Below are 18,131 nucleotides of genomic sequence, written 5' to 3'. Positions count from 1 at the left end.
TTGACAAAATATTTCTCCTCTTGACTGAAGTGTGATATATTTTCTGTTTCAGCTTATTTTCAGCAAACAGCATGGAAGAAATTGTTCAGAACCTGAAGAAGGATGGCTCCCCTTTTGCACTTAAGCAGCTAGAGGTGAGGTATTAGATTTTTATCTTATTTTAGGGTTGCGTATGTAAGCTACCACTTTTAAGCCTGCCATACTGCCATGAGGGTAAAGGTAAAGGGACCCCTGACCATTAGGTCCAGTTGTGGACGACTCTAGGGTTGCGGTGCTCATTTCGCTTTATTGGCTGAGGGAGCTGGCGTACAGCTTCCAGATCATGTGGCCAGCATGACTAAGCCGCTTCTGGCGAACCAGAGCAGCGCACGGAAACAGTGGTGTAGCGTGGGTTGTCAGCACCCGGGGCAAGGCAAGTAATTTGCGCCCCCTAACCCGTGGATTTGCGCCCCCTAACCCCCAGATGTTGCACCCGGTGCGGCCGGCCCCCCCTGCACCCCCCACGCTACGCCACTGCACGGAAACGCTGTTTACCTTCCTGCCGGAGCGGTACCTATTTATCTACTTGCACTTTGACGTGCTTTCGAACTGCGAGGTTGGCAGGAGCAGGGACCGAGCAACGGGAGCTCACCCCCGTCGCGGGGATTTGAACCGCTGACCTTCTGATCGGCAAGTCCTACCTAGGCTCTGTGGTTTAACCCACAGCGCCACCCGCGTAGGACAGGGCAAACCACAATGGGATGTATCTAGCTCTGGCAACAGATTTCCACTTGTGCAGGTAAACTACTTCTTCTTCTTCTTATTTAAATGTATATACTGCCTTTCATACGAGAATCACAGGGTGGTTTGCAATATAAAAGCACAAAAATACATACCATAGCAACAAACAACCCACACACAGTTTAAAAGGCCATAGATTGTTTAATTAGTCAAAGGCCTGAGAGAAGAGGAATGTTTTTGTCTGGCGCCTAAAGATATGTCATGAAGGAGCCAGGCGAGCCTCTCCGGGGAGAGAGTTTCACAGCTTCCATCTCCTCTCCTTGGCACCCTCAGAATCTGTTCCAGAGAGTGGGGGACACTCTGGAGCAGACTGTGGGAAGAGGAGAGGAAAGGAAAGTTTCCATTCACTGTGTGAGTAGAAAGCTGCTTGCATAACATAGATACAACCTTAACTCTCAGGTTAGAAAAATGGCAGCTTACCTGACAGATCCATTAAATAACATCGTCGTCGTCAACAACAACAGTAACCGTTTGTTGACTAATGTAAATAGGGAGAACCAAAATTCCTTGTCACAACAGCTCCACTGGTGAGTGGTCCACACAATTCAAAGTTACAGTGGTGCCCCGCAAGACGAATGCCTCGCAAGACGGAAAACTCGCTAGACGAAAGAGTTTTCCGTTTTGGAGGTGCTTCGCAAAACGAATTTCCTATGGGCTTGCTTCGCAAGACGAAAATGTCTTGCGAGTTCCTGCGGGGGTTTTTCTCCTTCCCCCCCTTTTCCTAAGCCGCTAATAGCGCTAAACCACTAATCCGTCAATGGGCTTGCTTCGCAAGATGAAAAAACCGCTAGACGAAGAGACTCGCAGAACGGATTCTTTTCGTCTTGCGAGGCACCACTGTATTGTCTATAGAAACTTATATGGCTTCGGGTTAGGCATACATTCGCTAACATTTTAATGTTTAGATTTTGTATTATACTAATTTTGACCCACGGAAACTATAAGTATAACCAAATTGAAGTACTCATTTTAACTTAAAATAAGTGTTTTGAGTGTTTAGGTTTATTTAGTCAGGTGCATTTGCAGAGAGGAATCTGTTTCGATCTGGATCAAGGACTTTTGAATGTAGTTGTTGAAAATGAGTATGGACCTGTTCAGAGGTATCAAGGGCCTCCTTAATTGAAAAGAGCAGCATGAAATTTTAAATCTCTTCCATAATCAAATGGCGTTTATTCAAACAATTGAGAAATTTGGGGCTGTTTTTAAAAGTAGCTGCGGCACCAGATTTTTACTTGGCTTAGGTGGCAGAATCTATTAAGATGTGTAAACATCTGTTGATGGCACAGGTGTGAAATTGCTGTTTGTCTTGAATCGCACAGCCGAAGGCAGCAGGTGTAGAAACACTGCTGGATATAGACTTGGTATGTTAGAGGGGGAAACATTCATGGCTGTGTTTTAAAACTATCAGCACATCTGATTTGGTTTTCAGCGTTTGCTCAGTGTTGCCCTGCTGGATGGTGTTTCTGAAGCTGAAATAATGGAGATCAAGCAGGTGAATACTTGTCCCGTAACCTGCTCCAAGAATCCACATTCTGTGTGTCCAAAAGTTATATCACAGTATATAGATTAGGTAATGATTAACTTACAGCTACTGCCTGTTTCTTCTTGTTCTCAAGCCCTTCTGTTCTGCAATTGCTGATAAGAAAATTCCTAGACTTCACTAATGTTTTGATGGCCTTGATTTTCTGTTGACCTTTTTTGAAGATTTATACCCTGCCTTTTGATCCTCAGTGCAGCTCACAACATAACAAGGCAGCACACAGTGGAACAAACAAAGTGTGTATGCACACAGCAGCCATTATTCTGCTGGCTGTAGGAAGGTCTTGAGCAGGCATAGGCAAACTCGGCCCTCCATATGTTTTGGGACTACAACTCCCATCATCCCTAGCTAACAGGGCCCAGTGGTCAGGGAGGATGGGAGTTGTAGTCCCAAAACATATGGAGGGCTGAGTTTGACTATGCCTGGGCTTGAGGGCCCTTTCCTGTACTTCCGCAGTCCCAGAGCAAGGGAGAAACAAACAAGCTTTGTGCAACTGCTTGGATAGATGCTGGATGGGACTAGGCTAGTCTCCTCCTTGCCACATTGCTCTTCTTGGGAGGCAGATGCTCCAACTTCCCAGTGACCCTGTAGTCCTTTGGCTAACAAATGGGGTGCGTGTGCATTTCCTGGGATGTATGTGTGTGTTGCATTCGGCCAATATAGCTTACTTGAATTATAACAAATTACTATTATTTATTTATACCACACCCATCTGGCTGGGTCTCCCCAGACACCCTGGGCAGCTCCCAACAGAATATTAAAAACACAATAAAACATCAAACATTAAAAACTTCCCTAAACAGGGCTGCTTTCAGATGTCTTCTAAAAGTCAGATTGTTGTTTATTTCCTTGACATCTGATGGGAGGGCGGGTGCCACTACCGAGAAGGCCCTCTGCCTGGTTCCCTGTAACCTCACTTCTCGCAGTGAGAGAACTGCCAGAAGGCCCTCGCCACTGGACCTCAGTGTCTGGGCAGAATGATGGGGGTGGAGACGCTCCTTGAGGTATACTAGGCCGAGGCCGTTTAGGGCTTTAAAGGTCAGCACCTTTAAAGCACCTTTAAACTCTACAATTGAAAAATAATAATGAATGAATGAATGTTAGCCTCCCTGTAGCTTATAGAGGTTCACTCCAACTTAGTTTTCGATTAATTTACACATGTCAACAATGAATTACTCTTTGGTTCTAAAATAACCCTTTCTTTACCGTAGAGAAGGTCTGAGATTGGATCAGGTGGGTAGAGTCAGTTCAAGTTCAAAATAAAAGTTGGCTTTTAGCAGATGCTAATTAACTTAGATGGTGATACCTTTAAATCCACGTCTAGACAAAGCCATGCAGTTTGTAAGCCTAAGTCCTATTTACTGTCCATTAACAGTACAGAGGGTGAGAGCCAGTAACATGCAGGCTCTCACCCCCTGTTTTTAGGAAAATGAGGTGATGAATAGCTCAGTTAGTAGAGCATGAGACCCTTAATCTCAGGCTTGTGGGTTTGAGCCCCACATTGGGTGAAAGATTCCTGCATTCCAGGGGGTTAGACTAGATGGTCCTTGTGACCCCACCAACTCTACAATTCTATGATTCTATGTAGCTTTGCTAAAACAAAGGTGCTGAAACTGGAGGTCATTCCTGCTGCCCCCCAGTGAAAAGTATAAAAGCCTGCAAAGTTTGTTCTCTTTCTCTCTGTGTACACACACCGAGTTGTTAATCAAAACAGCTGTAGTTTTACGCAAACAAAGCAGAAGTTAATAATTGGAGCTTGATATAATAATGCTATTCCTCCCCAATATAGTTGTCACTGATAAATATAACAGGTAATGGAATATATGCATTGCTTTCTACCTTTGCAATAAAATCCAGTTGAAAACTAAAGTGTGGGCAAAAAGGTACATATTTTGTATGAATGCACGGTATTGTTTGTAAGTAGTGGCCACTGGCCTTGATTTATTTAAGGACATTGACTCATGGATCAGTGGCTGGATCAGGAACCATGTGTGCAAATCTGATTTGTGCAGAAATAGGCCATCTGTGTAGCATCCCCATTTCAGAACTACTTGTCACATCTAAATACCTTCAAAAATGGTGACTAGACTTGGGTTGGAGTGGCTAGTTTAAAAGCAGTGTTGAACTTCCTGGAATTATTATAAAATAAGTTTGTTCAGTGTATATTGAAATATGGTTTATTCTGGTGACACATAAGAAGTGTTGAAAGCCATCACATAAATTTTTGACACCTGAGCTAATTTCAAACATGCACCTTAGTAGAGAAACAGTGATGTTTTTGCCCTTGGCTGTCCAGAACATAACAAAACTATCTATCTGAGTCTATACTTCACTTGCATCAAATTTTGTTTGGAAGCAGTATAAAGACTATTAATTTATGTCTTTTAAAATATGTGCTGCTGGTATTGAAAGCTCACCCAATACTGCTGATACAATTAGCAATAGGCTAAAACAAACCAATCCGAATAAAAGTAATTTAAAGTAAAATAAACAGACCAACAAACTGGGGGGTAACAAGGAGCAGTAGCCGTCAAGAGGTCTCTTTCAGATTTTCCAAAATTCTCTCTGGATATAAAAATGTAAGCAAGGAGGAGTGTGTCAGGATCCTCATAAGAAGAGAATTGTAGAAAATCCAGTCTGTTAAAGAGAAGGTCGTGATTCTGTTTAGTGGAGACTTGTCTAGCCTCAACATAGGATGGAATTTGGAGCAGTTACTAAAAATCCACAGTGCCTTTATAGACTCATATAAATTATTACAATGATTTTATAGATATGTAAAACACAGTGGGTCGGATTGAACTAATGAATCCCATCAGTGGGAGCCCCAGGCAAGGACTTTTACATGCTGAAGGGGCCTCCCCCACTCTGTATTATTTGGGGCTTTTATTTCAGTAGGTCAAGTGGTATAATTCTTTATCTTGTGTACAGCTGAAATATAATTGAAGGCACTGGTTGTAGACCGGCTCATGCAAAGGATAATGCCATTAAGTGGAGTAGCAATATTGGGATTTGGTTTGTATATATGGTGTTTTTGAGAAGTTACAACCACTGTGAAAGATAATAGTTCGTACAATGCTTGGATATGTGTGTGCTCACTACAGGAGCTAGCAGTTATAGCTATGGCATTGATATTAAAAAACAATTTTATATACGTGAGCTAAGCAGAGTTGGGATCGTTCTCTCGTTCCTGTTATACCCACTTAGAGACTTAGTTTTGAGTAGACATGTTGTGGTTTCTATATAATGTCACCTTAAAGTTAGATGCTGATGCTTATTCCAGTTTTTAAACTCGCTGTGGTGCAGAGCCAGCATCCGTTTATTCCCAACATCCAGCCAGATGAGGATTTTACTATATACCCCACAAGAGATTTGATAAAATTCGTCACGCTGCTTAATGTAGACGAAATTGTTGTTCTGTGAGTTTATAAGTGGCCACCATGAGGCAAGTGAATAAAATTCGTATTACCATTGCCCAGGCTTTTTTTAAAAATTTAAGCTTCCTTGGTCGCCCATAACACATTATGTATTGTCACTCCAGACTTGAATTCAGTTGCTTGCTAAAAAGAAATGAATGTCACTGTAAATATTTTGGACTGGAAAATGTAAAGCTGAGTTTTTGGCTTGACAAAAGTTGGTGGATGACAGCCAGCATGATGTCATTACTGAGTAAGCTTGCAGGGATTTGGCAGTTTGGAGGCTTTCCAGTCATATTCCCCCACGGAGGCATTTTTCTGAACCAAGGGTATGTGATAGTATTGTTTGCTTCAAGCTACTCCTCTCACGTATTGTAGCTTTGTCCTAGGAGTTTCCTAGCTTTCATCTTTCAGTTAATAAACACTGTAAACAGAAGAAACCATTGATTAGTAAAGCTGCTGTTTTCCAGGAGGATTCTTTAATCTGGGGCAACTTCAGTTCCACCCCTCCCTTGAAACCACAGCTGTTCATCTGTCATTAATCCGGATGCTTCTTTCCTCAATGAGAGGGGAAGCGGGAATTGGGATATGCAGTTTGACCAAGTATTGTGATTGGATTGTTCCTGTGTGCCTGGATAACGCTTCGCATGCTGAATTTTCAGAGCGTCCCCCCACTTGGTGTGTGCTGGGGTTTTTAAACTTGGTATGCTGTTTCTCGCCAGAATTCAAACTCGCCCAGCAGAAAGCATTTATCAGCACAGTGCTGTAGGAGGCAGACTAATCTCACTTGAGAGATGCATTCTCTCTGGGTAGCTTCCAGTCTTCCTTATGTTCCACTGACTGACCAGTTTTTTTCTCCATACTGCATTCATTTGCTAGGCCTGATTGTGGTTCGAGGACCCGACCCCCGCAATGTGAAATGAATACACAAGGACGAAGAGTGAAGCTGGGGAGAGGCTGACGCCGCAGCAAAAGGCTGCTGAACACGCCCCCTCTGAGGCACCTGGTTGGATGCCTGCCGAGGGGCGTGGGCGCCCGCCAGGTGAGGCAGAGGCAGGGGGCTAATGCCCCCTGCTAGGGGCGGTGCTCAGGCTCCCGCCCACAACCACTCCCCTCTCTTGCAGGAAGGAGAGTCTTTATCATTTCCTCTTGGCACAATATCTCTGTTATGTTGCTGCCGTGATCATCTCCAGCTTGCAGGCTTTCCACAGGTATCTGGTCTGCTGCCACTATGAAAACAGGATGCTGGACCAGGTGGGTCACTCTCCTGATCCAGTAATCTTGTCATATGTTCTTAAGGCTCAGTGACTCACTTTTCTACAGTGTACCTACCACTGATGCTCTTTTCGCTTTCAGCATTTTTCTCCTTCCTGTCTACCGTTAGATCCCTCCACCTGGAACCTCTTCGGGATTCTGCATACTGGAAGTTTTCAAACTTGTTAACTCATCAGGGATCCCTTGCCCTGGAAAGTAGTGTGGATGTTACATCGTAAAGATCAGAGATGGGCCAACGTCCCCTGACTTAACGTCATGTGGGCTCGGAAATGAGGCAAACCATTTCCCTCCAAATATGGAGAAAAGGCTCGGCTAATTTCTGAACCAATCCAAGTTTGCTGCCTGTTTTCCTGGTTGCAGCTGTTCAGAGTAACCCCTTTGCAAAATTGCGGAGTGCAGGAGTGGCTAAAATTTGGTCCACCCTATGTTGTTGGACAGGGACGCGGGTGACACTGTGGGTTAAACCACAGAGCCTAGGACTTGCCGATCAGAAGGTCGGCGGTTCGAATCCCCGCGACGGGGTGAGCTCCCGTTGCTCAGTCCCAGCTCCTGCCAACCTAGCAGTTCGAAAGCACGTCAAAGTGCAAGTAGATAAATAGGTACCGCTCTGGCGGGAAGGAAAACGGCGTTTCCGTGTCGTGCCCTGCTCTGGTTCTCCAGAAGCGGCTTAGTCATGCTGGCCACATGACCCGGAAGCTGTACGCCGGCTCCCTAGGCCAATAAAGCGAGATGAGCGCCACAACCCCAGAGTCGGCCGCGACTGGACCTAATGGTCAGGGGTTCCCTTTATTCCCTTTACCCCCTTTATGTTGTTGGACTACAGCTCCCATCTTCCCTGTCTGTTGGCCATGCTGGCTAGGGTTGATGGGAGTCTGAGTCTAGAAACATTGGGGGCCACAGTTTTCCCACCTCTCGCATGGGGTGCTTTGGAAGACTGCACCTAGGAAAACTGTGGCTGGGTGCAGGGAGGTAGAAAGTCCTGCCTGGGTGCTGTTATTCTAAGGACAATCAGTGAAACGACGTTTCCAATGATTTCAATAGGGAGAGTTAAAGAGGCTATTTTCCTGCAAACAGCTTGGGGGGGGGGGGAATAGTAGCTGACTGCAGAAGATTCTCTCCTCCATCAACCTTCAGTGGTGGGTTAGTGTTTGCCCTCCACTGGGTGTTTTTGACTTCCAGGGTGGTGGTAAACTCAGAAGTCTTATTTGACCTGGAGAATTTGAGAGCTCTTCTGATGTAAACACCACAGAGCCCTTAAAGCTCATTCCCCAGGCCTGAGCTTGTACTGCAATTTTTTTGGAGGTGGGGCAGCATTCTCAGGTTGCGGCCAACTTCCTCCATCCCACATTATATGCAGGCCTCTAGGGGTTTAACTCTAGACAATGCGTAGGACAGGCTTGCAGCTACCTCAAGTTACCACTTGGCACAGCTTGGTAATACTTTCCTGATTTGAGACATGAAGATATAGCACATACATGCTCCTCATCAATGACTTTTGAAAATTCCTGGTTAGGAAGCAACTGGAACGTAAAGAGAGGTTGGAAGCAGATGCTGTTAACTGGGGTTTGTTTCCCCCCAGTGCTTGTTCTTTCCTTGTCTTTGCTATCAAGCCAGCTGGTGGTGATTCATGTATACAAAACCAGAGGCACAGAACTGTGCTGCTAGTGCTGGCGGGAGTTAGCAGATGTAAGGACACAGGCAAAATGGGTCACTGCTTTTATCCGCTGGCGTCTGGAGGGAGGGAGAGCTCTGCGCGATCAGGAGCCAGAAACACACTTGATGCTGAGGCTGGTTGGAAATCTGCCATTTGCCCCTGTGGGTTAAGTATTTAATATCCCCATTGAAAACAGCAGCAATAGGTGAAACTCACCATCTGCCAGTTCCCATTTTGTGCATCTTTCAATGTTGAATGCTGTCTGCTTGGATCTTTCCAGTTTCTCTCCGTTTCTTACATTCCTGTCATAAGCAGAGGGGCAAGTCACCTTCCTTAAGATCAGGAGGCAGTGAAGTTTTTAATTTGTCTTACGCAAGAGAGGATAGTCATTCCCTGATCTCTGTTCCTGGCTCAGCTAGGAAGCAGGCTTAAGGCAGTACTTCATTCCTCTGCTCCGACTATCCTCTTAATTAGTCTCTTTTCTCCCTAGCTAGGAGAGTTGGGGAGGAAGTGCCAGTTGAGACAAAGGCTGAAAGGAAGAAACCCAGTTTGGTCTCCAAGGCTCATCTCTGACTCCTCTCCTCCAGGAGACAAATGTTAAATGGAGCGCATTCCTTGTTGTATGCTGAAAGTCCATTTTGTTTCTCATAGGCCAGGTTCCCTGGAAGGATAAGGTTTTGAACAGTGCTAGCCAGCTGAATTAAGAAGTATGAAGATGCTGCTAGCAGAAGTCTTGCCCTTTCGTATGGAAGTTCTAGTCCTGCAGGAGCATCATGGTGTCATTTTCCTATGCAAGAAGATGTGTTGCCTGAGAGAAGTTTCATTCATTTGCTGAGTATTCAGGATTCAACCTTTGTCAGTAACCAATCTTGCAGCCTCTGGTTGTAGAGTTTCTCCAGAGGATTTTTGGGGCATCAACTGAATCAGTTTATCCCTCTTGGGGGTTCTTTTGTATATGGCATACCCCAGAATTTCCCTCTTCCCATACCTTGAGAGAAGATATTTCTTTAAGTGGTGACTTTTCTGAATATTAGCGGAGAAACATTCTTTTCCCACTCGTTTTAAAAATTCTTAGGTGTGTAGTTTCCCGCATAGGTATCTTGTTCTACCGTATTTTTCGCTCCATAAGACGCACCTGACCATAAGATGCACCTAGTTTTTAGAGGAGGAAAACAAGAATAAAAAATATTCTGAACAAAACGGTGGATGTATGATTTTTGTGGTTCCTGCTGTGGCCACAGACATGATATGTGATTTGACAGTGAGTTTGGGGTAGCCCAATGCAAAAATTGTGAGAATCCATGGGCTTTTACCTCTCCCCTCCCAGGCAGCCTCATTTATCTCTAGCGTCCCTTATCTCCCTCCCCTATTGCTTGCCGATCAGCTGCTTCCTTTCAACACTCCTGTCCCTCTTGTTTGCCTTAGTGTACTTTCCTTAACTGGAGCAGTGTTTTGTTCCTCCTTTTCTTCTAATTTCTCCTCTCATTCCTTTAGTCTTCCTGTCTCCTCTCCTTACAAGTTCACTGTCTTTACCTCCCCCCTCCCAGGCAGCCTCCTTTATCGCTAGCATCCCTTATCTACTTCCAATCTCTTGCCAATCAGCTGCTTAGCAGCATTGTTTCAACACCCACTTCCCTCTTTTTTAAAAAAGAGCACGATCTGCTTTTCACCCCTGGGCAATTCGGCTCCAGAGACCATGCATTTGCTCCATAAGACGCACAGACATTTCCCCTTACTTTTTAGGAGGAAAAAAGTGCGTCTTATGGAGCAGAAAAATGGTACTTCACTAAAAGTTCCATGTTCTAATATTTTGCTGTTCCTGAGTGAGGGTAGGGAGTCCCCCAGTTGAGGCCTGTTTCAGCTTTCTTCATCCTGGTCCTGTGGATGGGAACTTTCCACTTCCAGAATGTCCCTCTACTTATCCCCTTAAAGGAGATTCCCCAGATAAAGACAATATCTCATTTTCTGAAAAAATTCAGCCACACCCACACACCCACAGCTTTTCTCCTCTCATAAATAAAATGTATGATTTTCCTTTAGCAGCTTTGATTCATGATGTACATGTTTTCACAGCAAACGGGGAAACAAACTTGATTTATTAGGCTATGTCACTAGTAGTCAGATGTGCTGGCTGTGTCACATGACTGAATAAAGTAGTAGTAAATTATAATTAATGATACATAGGCAGAAATCCAAAGAACTACTTAAGATGTGCTCAGGGGACACACAGAACTAATTGTGCAGCATTCTGGATCTAGGCTTTAATACTTCTAGAAAGCTTTTCTTCCTAAGTGCTCACAGTGGTATACATCTTAGTAGTTCTTCCAACAACCTTTTGGCTCTTGATAACAAAAAAAAAGTGTACAGCCCTTTGTAAGGCTATATCCTCAAGCTTTCTATTGGCTAGAGCTACAGGTAGGTAGCTGTGGTGGTCTGCCGTAGTCAAAAGAAAATAAAAAAAATCCTTCCAGTACCACCTTAGAGACCAACTAAGTTTGTCATTGGTATGAGCTTCCATGTGCATGCACACTTCTTCTGAGCGTCAGACTTGGAGCAGACCTGGACCAGAAACCAGGATTCAAATCCACACTAAGCCATGAAGCTGATTGGGTGACCTTGAGCCAATCACTGTCACACAGCCTAACCCACCTCACAGGGTTGCTGTGAAGATAAAGTGGAGAGGGTAGGAGGGAGTCAAGTATGCCACTTTGAGCTGCTTTGAGGAAAGGTGTGATATAAATGTAAGAAATGTATAATAATACATAACCTGATATTAAGACACACTGTAGTCATTTAGTTCAAAGAGCAAGCAGAGCCTCTAAAATGGGAACAGTGCAAATTCAGTTAACGTATTTCTCGCTCTATAAGACGCACATGACCACAAGACCCAACTAGGTTTTGGAGGAGGAAAACAAGAAAAAAAATATTCTGAATCTCAGAAGCCAGAACAGCAAGAGGGATCGCTGTGCAGTGAAAGCAGCAATCCCTCTTGCTGTTCTGGCTTCTGGGATAGTTGCGCAGCCTGCATTCACCCCATAAGACGCACACACATTTCCCCTTACTTTTTAGGAGGGAAAAAGTGAGTCTTATAGAGCAAAAAAATATGGTAATTGGAAATGCCCAGTCCTAGGTATGTAAACCAACATGATCGTAGAAGTCTGTTAACTAGTAGCTCTAGCCTGCTGTATCTTGTATTTCTTGTGAAATGGCCCTCTTGCCAGTTTTATACAGGACTGGATCCAAGACCTGTCTAAAGGTGTGGGTATAGTTTCAGCATTTTCAAAGCCCACCAGGAGGAGAAAAATAATAATGGAACAAAGAGCTTTAGAAGGGAGGGTAGGAGAACTTTGAGAAGTATTCAGTGTCACTCTTCAGAAGTGCCATCTCTTAATTTGGGGGCGGGGTGTATGTGGAATGTCAAAGAACAATGATTACCTTTCATGAATGAAACATTGGTTGGATTTATTCCGGTCAAGTATTTTGAAAGGGAACAGCGCACCTAGTGAACTTATACTATCACATACTATGTGACCTTTACAATTACTTGTGTAGCGTTAACGCGGAAAGGCAGTCTTCTTTGTTTCCGGGTTCCTGCGACGTGCAGCTCCTCCTAAACTGAAAATTTACCTTGGAAATGTTTTTTTTTTTAATTTCCACAGACCATTACAAAAATGTCTCCAACGTCTTTAAAGATGACCTTGAGGCAGCTTAGAGAAGGAGCTTCCCTGAGCCTGCAGGATGTGTTCACCATGGAGTACAGGCTGAGCCAAGCTTGCATGGTAAGGCAGCTTACAGAGCAGTGTCATGCATTCATAACTCAGGTAAATAGGGTCATGCACCTAGCTTCCTGGTTCAGAAGGGTGATTCCAGCTTATCTTGGTGCTCAGGGTTTGAGTAATAGCCAACACTTAGTCATACAGAGTAAACTCATTGAAATCAATGGCCTTAAGTCCTTGGATTTCAGTGAGTCTCCTCTGAGTATGACTAACATCTTCTGACAATCTGCATAATGCCAAATGGTGTCTGTGCCACTTCAGTCCATTGCTTTGTTTCCAGGGATTTGTTTCCAGCGATTTTGTATTCCAGATTTATTCCGCTTTTATGGCACAGAATGGTTAGAGGAATTTTTTTAAAAATTGTTCAATAAGATCAGACGACTTATCTATAGAACATTCTTCGAGAAAGGGGGGAAAGAGACTTGGGAATGCAGACGGTGGTACATTTCTCTCTCTGCCCCTTCTCCAAAGGAGATGTCAGCATTTGAGGAGGAGGAGATCCAGAAATAATTCAGTAGTGGTTGTAATAATAATAATAATAATTAATAATAATAATTTATTTATACCCCACCCATCTGGCTGGGTTTCCCCAGCCACTCTGGGCGGCTTCCAACAGAATATTAAAATACAATAACCTACTAAACATTAAAAGCTTCCCTAAACAGGGCTGCCTTCAGATGTCTTCTAAAAGTCTGGTAGTTGTTCTTCTCTTTGGCAACTGGTGGGAGGAAATTCCACAGGGTGGGTGCCACTACCGAGAAGGCCTTCTGCCTGGTTCCCTGGAACTTGGCTTCTCACAGTGAGGGAACTGCCAGAAGGCCCTTGGCACTGGACCTCAGTGTCCAGGCAGAATGATGGGGGTGGAGACGCTTCTTCACTAGCTAGTTACCAAGGGCACGTTTGGGGTATAGGAAACATTTATTAAAATAGATTTGATGCTGCAAATATTTATATTTAATGCTAAAGAAGTGGTGAGACTTACATTCTGTTTGGATTATTGTAATGCACTGTTTGTGGAAAGTGTTGGAAACTGCAGTGAGCCCCAAATGCTGCAGCCAGATTGCTGACCAGTAGTTACACTGTTAGTTACAATAGTTTCACTAGCTATTGTCCATTTCCCAGCAAAATTCTAAGTGCTGGTTATGACCTATGAAGCTCTCTTAGACCCATCAGCTTCCCAGACATGTTTGGTAAAGGGGGCCTTCTCAGTAACTGCTCCCAGATTGTGGAACTTCCTTCCACATAAGCCCAGGCTCTCCTCTCTGTTTTTCTTTTTACTGGCAAGCCAAGACTTTTTTGTTCAGTCAGACCTTGGGTGCTGTGAGCTGCTTTGGATCCTACACTGGGAGAAAGGTGGGATATAATTTAAATAAATGAACACCATGCTGAAATTTGGCTTACATGTGCTATCTAGACTACATTAATTTGAATTTGAATTGCAATAGGAGCAAAATATAGGATATCTCAAAGTGTGCTAGGGAATTACTGTATTATGATGAGTTATTTTTTCTTCCAGCGAGGCCATGACTTCTATGAAGGCGTCCGAGCAGGTAAAGTAGAGGCTGGAGAGGCCATTTCAACTTCCTAGCTTTCATTCCCCCCCTTTTTTTTGCTTTTGTATTGTTGGTAGACAAGTAGTAGCCCATTTGACATTGACTTCTTGTGCTGCAAACCTTTGTAGGAAGGTTTGCAAAATGTTTGCAAAACTTAGAAAACCTGCTTCCTGACCCCTGCAATCCCCAGGCCTGGTTTGTTTTTTTAGATGCCAAGTCTATTTGGTATCTCTCTGAATCCTTGCTTTGTGGGTAGCAATTTGCCTTATTATAGTCTCTATTTTGTGGTGAACTGCAGCCATCATACTCTCTCACTTAAAGTTCTCCTTTCATCCTTAGTGACAGCTGTCGCCCACAATGTTTTGTGAGTTAAGCATCCTGAAAGATTAACCCAAGGCATGCAGGCTTGGCGCAGTTAATCTAGAACCCAGCATCACGTAAGGCTGATGGCAGTTAGTTGAGTTAGATGCCCGGCTCCTAGTAAACTCATCAGAATGCCAGCACAACTCTCAATACTGCATCACAGACCAGTGACAAGGGACTACTTGGAGGTCTTCATTCCCGATTGAACGTACACTGGGACAAAACTAAAGGTGTAACAGTTATCAGGACTCAGTATTTGTAGCACTAAAATTGCATTTTGCTGTTCCTTAACTATTATATTTCAAGACACCTATGTTGTTCGAGGGAGAAAGGGCACAGTGAAGCACTCTTGTTGCATAGCCTCTTTGCTCATGCAAGGCAGACGAGAATGGGAAGCAGAAGCAGGCAGGCAACTGAGATTTGAATGCTAATACCAGCCAGAGTGTTGACTTGGATTGCTCTGTTTAGGAACATCGGTCAAATGCTTTTGGACCTTATTTTAAAAATGAGATTGAACTGCTAGTGCAGTTCTTTCAGAAATTGCACCAATATGAAGTCCCACAGCAAATGCAGTAAGCAGTCTTGAGTCGCAAATTTCTCTAGAATAGTTGTGAAATGTGAATATTCAGTGACCTTATCCACCTGACGTACAGTTTAACTTTTTAACGATGCCAAGACTAATGATGTTAAAACAGGTATTGAGTGCTCCAGGCAGAATTGCTTACGCCATTGTTTTACATGGCCAGTCATTCTAAGAAATAAGCAGACGACCCAATTAATTTGTTTTAATTAATTCTTAACTCTTTCTGAAATAAGACTCCCTTAACTCTTCTCAGCCTCAGATTTCCCCCCAAGATGAATTGTGGACATAGGGCTGGAGAACCTGCCAGCACAGTTAACGTGGGCCCTCCCCACCCAAAATAGGCTTGAAGGAAGGATTGCTTGTGGTGTGCGGGGTGTTTATAAGTTTCTCTGCTTTGCAAACATACATTGATGATGAGATTGCCTAACCCAAATGAGGAAATGGGACATAGTTACAGGATACACTGTACTTTGAATTTTATTTTAATTTCCGTTCTGCTAAGTTTATCAATCTGCTTACCAACTGTGGATAAAGCAAAAAATTATGTGCAAGTATTTATGTTAAAGATTAATAATGAAAGTGTTTTTAATGCAGTTGCTCTACTTTTCAGGCTACTAGCATGTAACTTACTGCATTAGCCATTAAAAGGGGGGGGGTGGAATGCAAGCAGTGACAAGATGGAAGCTGGAGTCCTCATTCAAAGCAGACAGAAATACCAATAACTGTGATTCTTATTGCTAATGTGCCAGGTTATTAAAACCATCTAGGAGTCAGACAGAGGGCAGAACCAGATTACTTGTTGTGCTGATCTGCATAGCCCCGTGAAGTGCTGACTGAGAAATAAACATTCAGAGCAGCTGTAGATAATCCATTTTCTATTTGAATAGCTTGGCTCTTTTTGACCTGAAGGTTGACTGCTACCAAACTAGGGTTATAAGTGTCGGCTTTCACTCTCAAATCGTCACTAGGTCAGTACAGTTTCTAACCTTATTACACTGTGCTCATGCGAGGAAGATTGGCTAGTAAAACCCCTCCCCTCACAATGAAGTTATTGGCACTTGATTTTAATGTACATTGATACAGCAATGAGGAACCTTCAACCTGTGAGCCTAATTCAGCCAGCCAGGCTTCCCCATTTGGCCCGCAAGACTGTTTTGGCCAATCCATACTTACCTGCCCTCTACCTGATGTTATATATGACAGATGTGAGCAGGTATAGATGCGGCTCACTCAGCCAAAAGCATGGTTTGCAGGCACTGCTGATCACTGGCGCATGAAAAGCCTCGTGCCTTTGCAGTTTGATTTCAAATTCCTCGCCAAAGGAAAACGGGTCACTTGACATCATTGTGATATCAGACAATTGGCAGGCAGGCAGTCTTATAATCTAATAATACAGCAGAGCTGGGAGGCCTTTGAGATGGGATTTGGAGAGCAGCAGCACTGGAAGGTCACATTTCCCCCATTCTTTGGCAAGAGCAGTGCAGCCCCCTATAATGAGTGCTGTGCACTTTAAAGAGGGTTTGGTCTCCCACTTGGTGTTGGATAGACGAGTCTTCCTTGCTACCTAAGCATAAGAAGCCTTCAGTGAATGCGTTGTGACATTTTACATTTTGGGGGAAGCTTCTCCCCGCTTTTCCCGTGGCAGGTATCATAACTAAGAGGCCTCTGTAAGTCTTGTTTGACTTTCTTTTGAAACATAAATCAGCAAGGATCCTTGGGCCCTTTGCACAGATACGGACTTGAAAGATTAATGCCCACAAAGCATAGCAAGTTTTTGAAAAGAAACATAAAAGGATCAAAACATGTGGTCACTTGGTCTGACACTTTGTATGGCAGAAGTTCAACGTTACAATGCATGCATCATAGGCTGCTGGGTTTTTTTGCTGACTGTTTCGTTCTCAGCCATTCTATTCCTGGAGATAGGAGTTAAAGCAATAGTTACTTCTCCATTCTCTGTAGAGAATGCCCAGACCACCTGTTACATCCTGATGTACTATCACAGTTTGTTCTCGATATTCATTGGCACAAGGATAACACCTGTTTCAAATATTAAGGAAGGTATCTTAATGAGAGCATTATTATTTTTGTTTTCTCTGGTAGTGATAATTGACAAAGATCAGTCTCCAAAGTGGAAGCCAGCCGTTTTGGAAGAAGTAACAGATGAATATTTGGACTCATGCTTTAAGTCTCTTGGAAGCGGTGATCTTAAATTATAAAAGATTTGGACTAATGCTGTGCCTCTTTTAGTTCTAGCTTTTACTTAAAGCAACTAATGAATAATTTTGAATTTGACATATTTGGGATAACTGGCATTGAGTGAAATGCTCATTGCTGTTGTATCAATTACTGGGGTCAAATATTGGTCTAGAGGGAATTGTTGAGGCAGTGCTATCCAGGGGTTAGCCAGATATCCATCCTAGAGCTTTATCACCTGTGTGTTTGCATTTTTACTTTTCCATGTAAAATGAACAAGATTATTTCATATAAAGACTCAGATTATCCTTGAATCAACTAAACGTTGTCTGCATATTGGGTTGTTTTTAAAATATATGCCTTTCTTTAAAATATGTTTTATAGGTGGCTTATGAGATGAAACAAGAATTTAAAATAATCACAGTTACCTTTATCATAATGTATGGAAACTTAATCAATCCAGATGGATGAGCTGTTTAGCTGTGATCCAAAGACTTGAAGTGGACAAAAAGAGTGTTCTAACCAAGATATCTTAGCCACAGCTAACTAGTTTGTCCTGATGAGTCAGGAGCTGATTTGTCGCTGAATGGACAGTACATGTGAGATACATGAAAACCTATGATTTTATTTTTGGAGGGCTATTGATATATGACTTAATTGATTAAACCTGTTTGAATATTTACGGTACATAAAAATAAGATCTGATAGAAAACATGTACTTCCTGTGTTTTTGTTGCTAGGTGTATGGAGGCAAGTCTCCAACAGGTCTATCAACACCAACCAATCACCTCATTGAATGGCCTCTAATGTTGACTTAAAGGTCTCCATCTTGAATTCTTTTTAGGCCATCCTCTTGTTCAGCCACTTTAGGTCAAGGATTGCTCGAATCTCCCTCTTTGTTTTTAGCCAGGAAGAATAATAAGTACACCTTGTGGTTCCTGTCTCATTGCGGCACTGGCTCCATTGCCTGAATAGCTAAGAGATGGTTAGTTGCTGTGCTT

General features: G+C 43.3%; 1 protein-coding gene across 1 annotated transcript in view; it reads left to right on the top strand.

The window, feature by feature from the left end:
• The window catches only part of HIBCH (3-hydroxyisobutyryl-CoA hydrolase), a 60,298-nt gene extending 42,456 nt beyond the window's left edge, over positions 1 to 17,842 (top strand). The window contains exons 11-14 of the mRNA XM_081895870.1: positions 53 to 134; positions 12,322 to 12,441; positions 13,955 to 13,988; positions 17,038 to 17,842. Of these exons, the coding sequence (XP_081751996.1) occupies positions 53 to 134; positions 12,322 to 12,441; positions 13,955 to 13,988; positions 17,038 to 17,153 (352 nt within the window). The 3' untranslated portion in view covers positions 17,154 to 17,842. The remainder of the gene's footprint in view (positions 1 to 52; positions 135 to 12,321; positions 12,442 to 13,954; positions 13,989 to 17,037) is intronic.
• The last annotated feature ends 289 nt before the right edge of the window (positions 17,843 to 18,131 follow it).

The sequence above is a fragment of the Podarcis melisellensis genome, assembly GCF_964234715.1.
Source record: "Podarcis melisellensis genome assembly, chromosome: 1".
NCBI lineage: Eukaryota > Metazoa > Chordata > Lepidosauria > Squamata > Lacertidae > Podarcis > Podarcis melisellensis.
This window is presented reverse-complemented; position numbering and strand designations above follow the sequence as displayed.